Source organism: Mesoplodon bidens (assembly GCF_964165515.1).
Source record: "Mesoplodon bidens genome assembly, chromosome: 8".
In the NCBI taxonomy this organism is placed as follows: domain Eukaryota; kingdom Metazoa; phylum Chordata; class Mammalia; order Artiodactyla; family Ziphiidae; genus Mesoplodon; species Mesoplodon bidens.
This window is the reverse complement of record NC_138165.1, coordinates 91,710,072-91,722,652: the sequence shown is the minus strand read 5'-3', so window position 1 is coordinate 91,722,652 and position 12,581 is coordinate 91,710,072. Positions and strand designations below refer to the sequence as shown.

Genomic DNA, 12,581 nt, shown 5'->3' with positions numbered 1-12,581 from the left:
TCTTCCTGGACCGGGGCACGAACCCGTGTCCCCTGCATCCGCAGGCAGACTCTCAACCACTGCACCACCAGGGAAGCTCGTGATTTCCTTCTTAGTGAATTGGAGAGAACTTTTTTCTCTCTCTCTTTTAAAGTAAGCCTGTTCACATAGCAGCTTGCGGGAGGCCTTTAGGTGGACATGCCAGAGATGAAATCTAGATGGGAGGGAATCTTCCTGTGTTGGAGTTTCATGTGTTGACCTTGTTCCTACTCTTTAAAAAGGATAACAGTAGAGCGCATTGAGCATAGAGGAGATTTAGGGGAGAGGAGATTGGCCTCGGTACGCAGTCTGGGTCTTATCTGTGTGTTTGGTTTGCTCAATGGTTCCTGCCTGGCTTCTGGGGCTTTCAGAGTGTGGGAAGGATAACGGAACAACAGATTACCAGTAGGTTGTCTCTGAGCCTTGCCCTGTTTGTTCCTCCAACAGAGGACTCGGTAGAGATGTTCAAACTAACAGAAGATAAGAGGCTTTCGGTTTGTCGATAAACAACCAGGAAAGCACAGATCTCAGCAAAATAAATAAAGAAAAAAGGGCTGAGTTGCAAACTCATAAATGTTTAACTTCTCCGGGGTCACCATTACTGGAAATTATTCATTTGGGCCTTATTTCAAACTGTTTTTAAAAGTATAGACATTGTATCATATCTCTCTACTTAACTATTTTATTGTCAGTCTGATCATATTGAATAAGAGAGGGAGTAAAGTTTTCCCAGTGGTGAGTCATTGCTCAGTTAATTTAAAAAGTTTTACCAATTAACCAATATCAAAAGGGTTATCAAAATTTTAAATCTAAATAATGTCAAAATTTTCAGATTTCTTGTCTTCAAATCATATGTAGCAAAAACAGAATAGAGTGATAGCTGGAATTTAATTGACCTTACAAATAATGGACAGCTTCTTTTCTTTCTGGACAAAAATGTGCTAAATGCAAGACATCCCATTACTGTTTAATGCAGTTCCCTTAAAGGTGAGCTATGACACAAGCCTGAAATTGAAAACATAGGATTTCAAACCAGCCCTTGAAATTTCAGAAAGAAAACTTCTGTTGTTTTGCTCCATCACTGAGTAGAAACCACTGCTCCTGTTTCTTTTCCCTCCCTTCTCCTTTACTCTCCTCATCCTGTGGACATAGCAGCAAGATTAAGCTTAACGGTAGGCAGTAAAAGTCATTTGTGTTATCCTTCTAAAACTTAATCTTGATGGACATTTAACCATCATAATTTTTTTAAAGACTATTTTTTAAGAGCAGTTTTACATTCACAGCAAGGTTGAAAGGAAAGTACAGAGATTTCCTATGTTCCCCCTTCCCCAACACATGCACAACTTCCCCTAATTCAACATCCCCACCAGAGTGGTACATTTGTTACAATCGAGAACCTACATTGACACTTTATCACCCAAAGTTCATGGTTTGCATTAGGGATGACTCTTGGTGCTGTACATTCATGGCATCATAAACTGTTTCCCCTCAAAATCATGGTTGCTAAATTAAATAAAATACGTATCAAGTGTCTCTTAACATGAGGAAACTATGGTAGGGTTTCTTTAAAGGATCAATATTTAAACAACGTTATACCAATTATTGTAAGTAATTTAAGGATGTGATATTCCTATATTTACTGGTATGTATGGGAGTACTTTAAATAATCACATTTCTAAAATTTTGCCTCCGTCTTCATTTTTAAAAACTTATTTACGTTCATAAGGATCTTCAAAAGGGGTGATTTAAAGAGGGTCATGCAACTGACTTCTGCCAATTAATTAAAACAAACACCCTGCCATGTTCTGTGAAATATATACCACTTTAGAATTAAAAATTGAGAATTTTATATATTAATTTTGGTTTTCATGTAGCTTACAAATATGTGCATTAGATGAAATTAAGATTCAAAGAATGTTTGTTAGTCTTCAGCCAACTTTGAATTATTCTCAGTATGGAAGTGAGTATATTATTCTAGAACTTTTGAGTCTACCCAGACATGCAAGTTGTATATTTGTTCTGCTAGAAAACACTTTGTTTTCAAAGAGAATTTAATAGCAAAGATAATAATTAAGTTTGAAAATCAATATTTTTCTCTATGACGTTACAGAAAATTTAAAACTGTTTATAATATGCTGAACTGCTTTATTAAACATGCAAAGTTTTGCTCTGTTTGACAGAGTGGCAGTTAGAAATTCTTGGAAAGGTTATTACAAGGAACTTTATTTCTAAACTGAACATTGATTGACATCATTAAAAAACAGTGTTTAGGAAAAAGATAGTGTTCTGTTCTGCAAGCATAAATTTTCCATCTATTTCATTATTATCCTAAATGGAGTCTATCCTATTAAGAAATTGATTCCACTTCTCTTATTTTGCCTTTTTAAAAAAAAATTATTTGTCTTATTTATTTATTTGTGGCTGCATTAGGTCTTCGTTGCTGCTTGCAGGCTTTCTCTAGCTGTGGCGAGCAGGGACCACTCTTCATTGTGGTGCTCGGGCTTCTCATTGCAGTGGCTTGTTTTGTTGCACAGCATGGGCTCTAGGCGCACGAGCCTCAGTAATTGTGGCACACGGGCTCAGTAGTTGTGGCTCGCAGGCTCTAGAGAGCAGGCTCAGTAGTTGTGGTGCAGGGGCTTAGTTGCTCCGCGGCATGTGGGATCTTCCCAGACTAGGGCTCAAACCCGTCTCTCCCGCATTGGCAGGCAGATTCTTAACCACTGTGCCATGAGGGAAGCCCTGCCTTTTTTAAAAAAACAAAAGAAACAAACCACACTTTAAATTTTGTTGGTAATAGTTATACCAACAATATTTCCACATTAAGATGTGGAAATATTGAATTTAGTATATACTACAAAATGTTATTTTGTTGATAAATATTTTTGAAAGAATATGTTTGATCTCTTAATAATTTGACCAATCAATGGAATGATTTTAGAGTAAACTCCCTGAATAAAAATAAAACTAAAACTTTTTTCCAAACTGATAGGATGCTTAGACTGATGGGTTGAGAAATAAAAACTGAGTCTTTAATTATTACCTTTGTCTGTTTGTCTAAGATTCTACCCCATTTAGAAATGTGTTTGTTTTACATCATGTCATATGGCCTTTGGAATGTTTTTTCCTTCTTGATGGTAGATTTGTTCTTGATGAAAGGCTCCACAAACTAGAATTTCCTCAAAGAAGTTTAGTATAACAAGGAAATGAAGTTTGTATTCTGTATTATGTTATTTGTGTTAGGGTAGTTCCACAATTTTCTCACAATTCTTTGAAAATGGAAAAGAAAGCAAACTAAGTGGCATTTAAAAAATCATTTTATTTGCTTATAAACAAGTTCTATTTACATTTCTCATGTGAAGCACAATAATTTATCTGCTAAAAAAGAATTTGTCTCAGAGAACAGACTTGTGGTTGCCAAGGGGAAGGGGAGTGGGGGAGGGATGGAGTGGGAGTTTAGGGTTAGCAGATGCAAACTATTATATATAGAATGCATAAACAACAAGGTCCTACTGTATAGCACAGGGAACTATATTCAATGTCCTGTGATAAACCACAGTGGAAAAGAATATAAAAAAGAATGTGGATGTATGTATAACTGAATCACTTTGCTGTACAGCAGAAATTAATGCAACGTTGTAAATCAACTATACTTCAATTTAAAAAAAAGGATTTGTCTCATTGATTTCCAGTGTCAATGTGTAAAAAATTAATCTCAGATAATTTTTTTTTTTTTTTTTTTTTTTTTTGCCGTATGTGGGCCTCTCACTGCTGTGGCCTCTCCCATTGCGGAGCACAGGCTCCGGATGCGCAGGCTCAGCGGCCACGGCTCACGGGCCCAGCCGCTCCGCGGCATGTGGGATCTTCCCAGACTGGGGCACGAACCTGTGTCCCCTGCATCGGCAGGCGGACTCTCAACCACTGCGCCACCAGGGAAGCCCTCAGATAATTTTTATTGTGCTCCCACTTACGGATAAGCAAAACTGTCTTTAATGATGGCCATCCATGTGCACTAAATTTTAAGTTGAAGTGAGAGAATACTCAAGGTCACCAAATCTCACATTTTCATTTTCAGGTTCAACTGGTCCTGTCCAAGTAATAATCACTGAGACCCCCAGTCAGCCCAACTCTCACCCCATCCAGTGGAATGCACCAGAACCATCTCACATTTCCAAGTACATTCTCAGATGGAAACCTGTGAGTATCCTACTTGGAAACCTTGGATATTGCGGCTCTTGAAATTAACAGATTCTGAAAATGTTTTCCAGCTTTTGAGCCAATAGATCTGATGAACTATATTCACATTGTATTTGTTTAGCGACCAAACAATATGTGGTCAATCTAATTGACATATTGATTTAGCTTTTTTTGGTACTTTAAACCAACTAACTCTTCATGTTAGAAAGATCTTCTTTGTGAAGACTTCAAAATGATAAGGCTTAAAATTACTCTTATCTAGTATGGAAAGAGAATATAAAGTTTTTCTATGTCTTGCAACTCCATCAAAGGGAAAAAAATATTGACATAATTTTCCATGATTTGAAAAACAAAAAAGCTAAATCTTTCTTTTTTGGTTCACTTTTTAAATGATCATTTCTTTTCTTTTTCTTTTTTTTTGACTTCACTACACAGCTTGCGGGATTGTAGTTCCCCGACCAGGGACTGAACCCCGGACAGGGCAGTGAAAGCTCCAAGTCCTAAACAGTAGACCGCCAGGGAATTTCCATGATCATTTCTTTTTTTTTTTTTTTTTTTTTTGTGGTATGCGGGCCTCTCACTGTTGTGGCCTCTCCGGTTGCGGAGCACAGGCTCCGGGCGTGCAGGCTCAGCAGCCATGGCTCACGGGCCCAGCCGCTCCGCGGCATGTGGGATCTTCCCGGACCGGGGCACGAACCCGTGTCCCCTGCATCGGCAGGCGGACCCTCAACCACTGTGCCACCAGGGAAGCCCCCATGATCATTTCTTAAACCTTACTTTTTATACTATGAAGTTATTTTGATAGAAGGGAGAAAAGTGATGAGAGGGAAGTACAGATGAGGGATAGTTAGTGTATTTAATGAGTGACCTTGTGATTTCCTAATAATCATCTAGAAATTGAAGAAATCACACTAAGGAGGATATTGGTCTATTAAATTTTAATTTCTCTTACCCTCTCAGACCCACCCTGCTATCTTTCCAAAATGCATGACTCATAATTTGAGAAACACTATTTTAAACACAGGAGAAAAATGCCCACTTTTAATCACAGCTATTGGTTTCTAGGAACTAAAAGCAAAACAAAACAAAACATTTGACCAACTCATGGAGTTGTATTAAATTCTTTTTGAAAAATTCAAGCTGTTGAAATCATTCTTTTTCTTCTCTCACCCTCTTTTGTTAATGTCCGCAGTATATGGAGCCGCTGTTTGCAGAGCTGTGTGTCTAATGATGTTAATCGATGGAATCAATATATTTCCCCTCCAACACTTTATTGTCTCTCATTTTTTCATATCATCACCAGTTTTATTTACTTTAAACTTAACTCTGAAGTATTATGTGAGACCACAGTAATAAGGGATACACATAGGTATACAAAGTATATTAAGTTGGAAAGTCTTCAGAGAGTGGAGGTTATTAATTTCTTTGAAATTTTTAACAATTTCAGCATTTTCCTTAATGTTTGTCACCTGAGAGTTTATTCTTGAGTATTTTCTTCTGATAGCAAACCAACAAGGTTCACATTGCATGAAAGGCTTATTGTTAAATCTGAGCTAATTATAATGACTAATTTAATTTTTTCACAACATATTTAAATTTAAAGAGTACTAGGATCACTTTCATTTATTTCAAAAATATAAAGGGACACTTGAGTGTTTGAATTATTGAGGAACTGGTTGATTGGATAATTTTTTTTAAATCACTGGGTATTAAAAATATTTTGACTTATATTAGTTTGGAAGATACACTTAAAAGGATCTCAACTTGTTTGAAGTAAGGATGTTTCTTTTCTACACATTTTAATGCAAAGAATTTTGTGCCATGATATATTAATGAAGTTGGACAGGATGTGAAAGTATAAACTGGAGACAAAGATCAAGTAAACCGAGATCGCATTCTTCTGCAGATCGCATTCTTTTGCCCAAAGTTGGCTAACCACTTTAGAGGGGTGGTTTATATCCAAGAATGAGTCATAAAACCAGAGCAGTTAAACCTTGTATGTGATTGTCCCAGGCACTGAGTCATGAAGGAATGTTATGCCTTTGACTGCTCTGCAAGAAACTTGGTTTGTAGCCCACCAAGTGAAAGATAGAATATATGTCCTTTTCCCACTGCAGAGAGGAATATATCTCTGTTCATTATTGAAATTTAAAAGTTGGGAAAGGCAAAACTTGGGGTCTACATATTATGTTGCTGATATTAAATTGAATAATTAATCTGGCAAAAAGGAAGGTGCCCAGGACCTCCCACTGTGTAATCTTGGCCATGTCACATAATTCTGTTTCTTCACCTACAAAATCAGGGTGATAATACCTGTAACTTGGAGGATGGGGGAGATGAAGATTAAATGAGAGGATGTGAGGAAAGCAGCACAGAGCATGGCACGTAGTAAGCTATCAGTAAATATTAGCTTTAATAATCATTATTATTAATGTTAACAAATTCTGCTACAGGTTTCTATTCCAATTCCAGTTTTCCATGATTTTCCTCCAAAATGGAGCTGCATAGACCCCTCATTCTTCTTTGAAGAATACTCCACATCATCTCTGAGTGTTCATCTTTGTGAATACTTGTGTGATTTTTTTTTTAACTTAAATTTTTAGAAAAATTCTCCAGACCGTTGGAAGGAAGCCACCATTCCAGGCCACTTAAACTCCTACACCATCAAAGGCCTGAGGCCAGGTGTGGTATACGAGGGCCAGCTCATCAGCGTCCAGCACTACGGCCAAAGAGAGATGACACGCTTCGACTTCACCACCACCAGCACAAGCCCCGTGGTGACCAGTATGTACCCCAGCCGCCAGCCCATCTGTGCCCGCATTTCTCAGACCTGGGCTTCCCGCAGGAAGTGCCTTCCATCTCGATTCATATTACTCCATGGATGACACCCACATTTTTAAAAACCTGATAATCTGATAATCTACAGACGATGCCAGTAAATTTCCTCAATGGCTGAAGGCTCTCTCCCCTCTTTCTATGACTCTAGGCAACACCGTGACGGGAGAGACATCACCCTTTTCTCCCGTTGTGGCCACCTCTGAATCCGTGACTGAAATCACAGCCAGCAGCTTTGTGGTCTCCTGGGTCTCGGCTTCCGACACTGTGTCCGGATTCCGGGTGGAGTATGAGCTGAGTGAAGAGGGAGATGAACCACAGTACCTGGGTGAGCTCAACGTGTTGATGACCAGCTGCTGGGAAACCCTGCTTGGGGTGGGGCTGGGGGCATCCACGCAGGTGGCCTGGGAAGTTCGGAAGTAGTTGACAGCTCAGACTGCACAAACGGCCCTCCAGTGTGAGTCTGGAAAACAACTGATCCTTTTTAGAACCGAGCTGGGTTTTTCCTGAGCCATGCTCACTTTCCCGGTTCCTGATGGGAGCTGTGTTATGCATTAGCCTGGGCACAGGTCCACAAAACAAAAGTGTGTTCTTCCTGGAAGTAATTGCCAGCATGAGGACTGCAGTGGAGAAAACGTTAGCTTTGGGAGAGGCACAATACCCTCATTCATGCTTTTCAGATTCTCATGTTTAGGGGACTTTTAAAAACTTTATCATGGAGAAATAAATATACATACTGAAAAGTACACAGATCATAAACATAGAGCTCAGTGAATTTTTATCAAGTGAACACACTGTGTGACTAGGACCCAGATCAAGAAAAAGAACATCCCTCCTACCCCACTCCCCATCATCCCCCACCTATAGCCACTACGTGGACTTCTAACTACAGAGGACTATGTTTACAAATCTGGGGGTGGATTAAAATTATACATTCTTAGAGAAAATATTTGGGAAAAGGGGGAAAAAGAGAAAAATTATCTCATAGTGCATTGATAATTATTGACTATCCATAACACATTTCCTTCTAGTTTTCCCTCACCACTCCCCCCCAATGAATACATAGTTTCAAAAATATGCTTCTCATAGGTTATGGAGTCATTAGAGGGATTGGTACACTCTGATAGTAACCCTTCCCTTTTATTTCAAAGATCTTCCCAGTACAGCCACTTCTGTGAATATCCCTGACCTGCTTCCTGGCCGAAAATACATTGTGAACGTCTATCAGATATCCGAAGAAGGAGAACAGAGTTTGATCCTGTCTACCTCACAGACAACAGGTACACGTGTACCGTGTGGGGTGAAAAGACTTTTTTTTTCCTGTGAAACAGACCTATAGCAATATTTCCTGACTGTTTTTCTCATTTCTTCCTTTCTTTGTTAGCACCTGATGCCCCTCCTGACCCTACCGTGGACCAGGTTGATGACACCTCGATTGTCGTTCGCTGGAGCAGACCCCAGGCGCCCATCACAGGTCAGCTTAGCTGCCTCTTCTTGGCTCCCATGTTAATCTTGATGCCATAAAAGGTGAGGGAGAGGATTCTGATCTATGAGCAGGCAAATCACTTAAATCTCGTATGTAATTATTGGACCAGTGTGGAGATGTGTATGTGTGTGTGTGAGATATTGTCTTACAGCCTTAGTTTCTTATGGATCATTTCCTCTTAAATCTGTTTTATTGACCTCCTTCACACACAAAACACACCCACACATAATCACACACATAAACCTCTAAAGCCAGCTCATGGACTTATTACACCAGGCATTCCTGTGGTAGAAGAGGGGTAATTTTTCTGAAAACCTCACTCTAAGACTTATTCTTAAAGAGGCAGCCAAGCTGCCTTCTTAGCTCATTAGGTGACTCAGCTGTCTCTGAAGTTCCTAAAAGATACAGATGTGCTAGACAACTCTGTGCTCAGAGTGGTTCCTTAATTGCTTCCTTCATCCAGGGCTCGAAGAAAAGAAATCGGTTTAACATGAATATTTTCACCCTCTGGCTTCCTAATAGACATATATTAAGGATCTCAGGTCTTCAAGGATGGTATTTAATATTAAAAAGTTTTGCATGACTTCTTATTTTATCTTTGGACTGAATAGTCCTTATAAGAAGTAGCACTATTGAACGAGTCAAAAAGAATCACTCATTCTGAACTAATCCAGCAAGATGCTAAGGGCTGTTAGGAAAGGGGGGCCTTTTGAAACCTTTGTTTCATCAAACAGTGTATCGTACTTTTCTCTCCTGAATCTGCAGGATACAGAATCGTCTATTCTCCATCAGTAGAGGGTAGTAGCACAGAACTCAACCTTCCTGAAACGGCCAACTCTGTCACTCTCAGTGACTTGCAGCCTGGTGTTCAGTATAACATCACTATCTACGCCGTGGAAGAAAATCAAGAGAGTACTCCTGTCTTCATCCAACAGGAAACCACTGGCGTCCCACGTTCAGGTAACCTGAAGATGCTTCCTGTAGTATCTTATTTCTTAAGGCTGAAGAAAGTAACATCTTTAACCTCCCTTTTGCTGGAGGAACAAAGCCAACCTTGGCTTGTGTTCATTCCATGAGCCTGCTGGGGACAACGGGACGTGTAAGATGAAAGAATAATTGCATCTGTGGGAGGGTTGCTTTGTCTCTGTCAACAGTTCCTATATGCAAGTTGTCTTATGGATTAGTATATCCTTAAACTTATGAAATTTAGCTGAAATGTCTTCACCATAAAGTAACTTATCAAAACTGGTTATTGGCCTTCCTGATTAAAACCTGACAGCATAAAGTCTTCATATTTTTCCCCAGAAACTTAAGGGGCAGTTCATCTGTTGCTCTTAAGTATTATAAAATGACTTAGTAAAATAAAAACCACCACATTCTTTTTTCAGTTGTTGCAAGAGTTTGCTTTGGGGGTTTTTTTGGTATGTTTATCTTAAACCCCTCAATAAGATACTTCATATGTTGGAAACTCATCTGCTTACCAACATATTTTACATAAAAGCTTTAAATGTCACGTGTAAGCAGTATGACTGAACTACAAAAATATAACCCAAAAAAGCATATTCTCTAATTAAGAGAGAAAACTTAGCTCTGGAATGAGAGGCTCTATGAATTGCCCTCTACCTTAAAAACCCAGGAAACTGGCTTTTTAAAAACAATCCTGGGCTTCCCTGGTGGTGCAGTGGTTGAGAGTCCACCTGCCGATGCAGGGGACACGGGTTCGTGCCCCAGTCCGGGAAGATCCCACATGCCACAGAGCGGCTGGGCCTGTGAGCCATGGCCGCTGAGCCTGCGCGTCCGGAGCCTGTGCTCCGCAACAGGAGAGGCCACAACAGTGAGAGACCCGTGTACGGCAAAAACAAAACAAAACAAAACAAAACACAATCCTTAGCAGGAATTGAAAATGACCAGTTGGCTCTTGTCTGTTAGATAAAGTTCCCCCTCCCAGGGACCTGCAGTTTGTGGAGGTGACGGACGTGAAGATCACCATCATGTGGACACCCCCCGAGAGTGCGGTGACCGGTTACCGAGTGGACGTGATCCCCGTCAACCTGCCCGGGGAACATGGGCAGAGGCTGCCCATCAGCAGGAACACATTTGCAGAAGTCACTGGGCTGTCCCCTGGGGTCACCTATCACTTCAAAGTCTTCGCCGTGAACCACGGGAGGGAGAGCAAGCCTCTGACGGCACAACAGGCGACCAGTACGTTTGGGGTCCTTTATCTCCACCCCAGACCCTCCACCCTCACTTCCAACCTGTGCTGGGTGGGCAGCATGCCATCACTTGTAGGTTCACAGTTAGAAATAGGAAAATACTCAGGGGATAGGGAATGTATACTGGACATAAAGCGCATTAAACTTGAAAACAAAACTTAGACAAGCTCCGTAGAGGCTAAATGGTAAACCCATTTCCCAAATACACATGCCAGGGGAATGGCACTAAGAGAGGAGAACTTAACCTGATTTTCCTTGCTAATGGAGACATGGAGTGAAAATTTGAGTACATTTTTATGTAACTAAATATACCTAGATCAAACTTTAAATGTAGTATCTTTATCCTTTTATAGTAGAATTATTTGCAAATAGTAATTGCTAAAACATCTAGTGCATATTAGGCACAAGGTCATATGCTCAGTTCTTTATAAGCCTCATCCTCATATTTAATCCTCATTTTGAGTTAATGAGGAAGGTCTTATTATTATCCCTAGGAGATACATGAAGAAACTGAAGCTTATAAAAAATTCTGCAACTTGTAAAGTCACAAAGCTGGGAAATGATTGAGCTGGAACCACACAGACCTATGTCTTTTTGACTCCAAAGCCCATGTTTTCAGTGATTGTACTTGACTACCTCTTAAACATTTCCTCCCTCTGAAAAGTGTTTTAAATTATTGCAGGGAGGCTGCCAGTTACACACTCAAGAAGAAAATTCACAATTTCTATGGTTCTTTCTGATAGTGCAAACTCACCAGGGTCTTGCTATAAATCTGAGGTTCTGAGTATATGTTATAATTATTGTCTAATCTGAATCATGTGAAAATAACTTTTATTACTCCAGCAAAGGACTAGTCATTGAATAAATGCAGAGAATATCACTTTTGTTCCATGTGGAGCTTTCCTCTTGCCCTCATTTTCGTGGGCTTATTTCTCTTTTCTTAACCTGTTTGGCTCAGATCAGAGCAAATTGTGGCTTCACAAGTATTTGTTTTTGTTTTTAAATACCATCTCTGTATGTTAGTGTAATTTCTGAGGATGATGGGAAAGTCATGCTGGAAAACTAGCCTTCCCACAGGATCAAAGTCAAGCAAAAACAGTGGGCAATTTCTCATGACTGACAGAGTTTTGCAAAGTTCTCTAGCACTCTATCTCTTCATGGCTAAATATTTCCAAAGTTTTGATCTTAGTTTCAACCTGGAGAAGAAAGAACTTAGAAAATTCAGTCAAGCTTTAGGATTTCAGTATGATAATTTTGAAGTGCAAATATTTCTCGACGTGTTTCATCTTTTTTTCTAGAATTGGATGCTCCCACCAACCTCCAGTTTATCAATGAAACTGACACCACTGTCATAGTGATTTGGACTCCACCTCGTGCCCGGATAGCCGGGTACCGACTGACCGTGGGCCTGACCCGTGGAGGCCAGCCCAAGCAGTACAACGTGGGTCCCTCAGCCAAGCAGTATCCACTGAGGAATCTGCAGCCTGGCTCTGAGTACTCTGCAACCCTCGTGGCCGTGAAAGGCAGCCAGCAGAGCCCCAGAGCCACTGGAGTCTTCACCACTCGTAAGTCAAAGGTTAAATGTCTTTTCTTAGTGATATCATAGGTTCTTATCTATATTTACATTCTCTCTCCTTCATGCATTTTTTTAAAAAGTTAACTTAGGGAATTCACTGGCTGTCCAGTGGTTAGGACTCTGTGCTTTCACTGCCCAGGGCCCAGGTTCAATCCCTGGGGATCCTGAAAGCCTCTCGGCACAGCCAAAAAAAAAAAAGTTAACTTAAAAAACTTTGTACAAGATTAAATAATTTTTTTAATTAAAAAAAAAAGATTTA

General features: G+C 39.9%; 1 protein-coding gene across 8 annotated transcripts in view; it reads left to right on the top strand.

Annotated features, from left to right (window-relative positions):
- Positions 1–12,581, top strand: part of FN1 (fibronectin 1) — a 69,982-nt gene that overhangs the window by 17,797 nt on the left and 39,604 nt on the right. For all 8 annotated transcript variants that reach the window (XM_081243031.1, XM_081243034.1, XM_081243030.1 and 5 more), the window contains exons 13-20: positions 4,091–4,212; positions 6,816–6,996; positions 7,199–7,375; positions 8,199–8,327; positions 8,432–8,521; positions 9,299–9,493; positions 10,463–10,735; positions 12,045–12,311. In XM_081243031.1, coding sequence (XP_081099157.1) covers positions 4,091–4,212; positions 6,816–6,996; positions 7,199–7,375; positions 8,199–8,327; positions 8,432–8,521; positions 9,299–9,493; positions 10,463–10,735; positions 12,045–12,311 — 1,434 coding nt within the window. The remainder of the gene's footprint in view (positions 1–4,090; positions 4,213–6,815; positions 6,997–7,198; positions 7,376–8,198; positions 8,328–8,431; positions 8,522–9,298; positions 9,494–10,462; positions 10,736–12,044; positions 12,312–12,581) is intronic.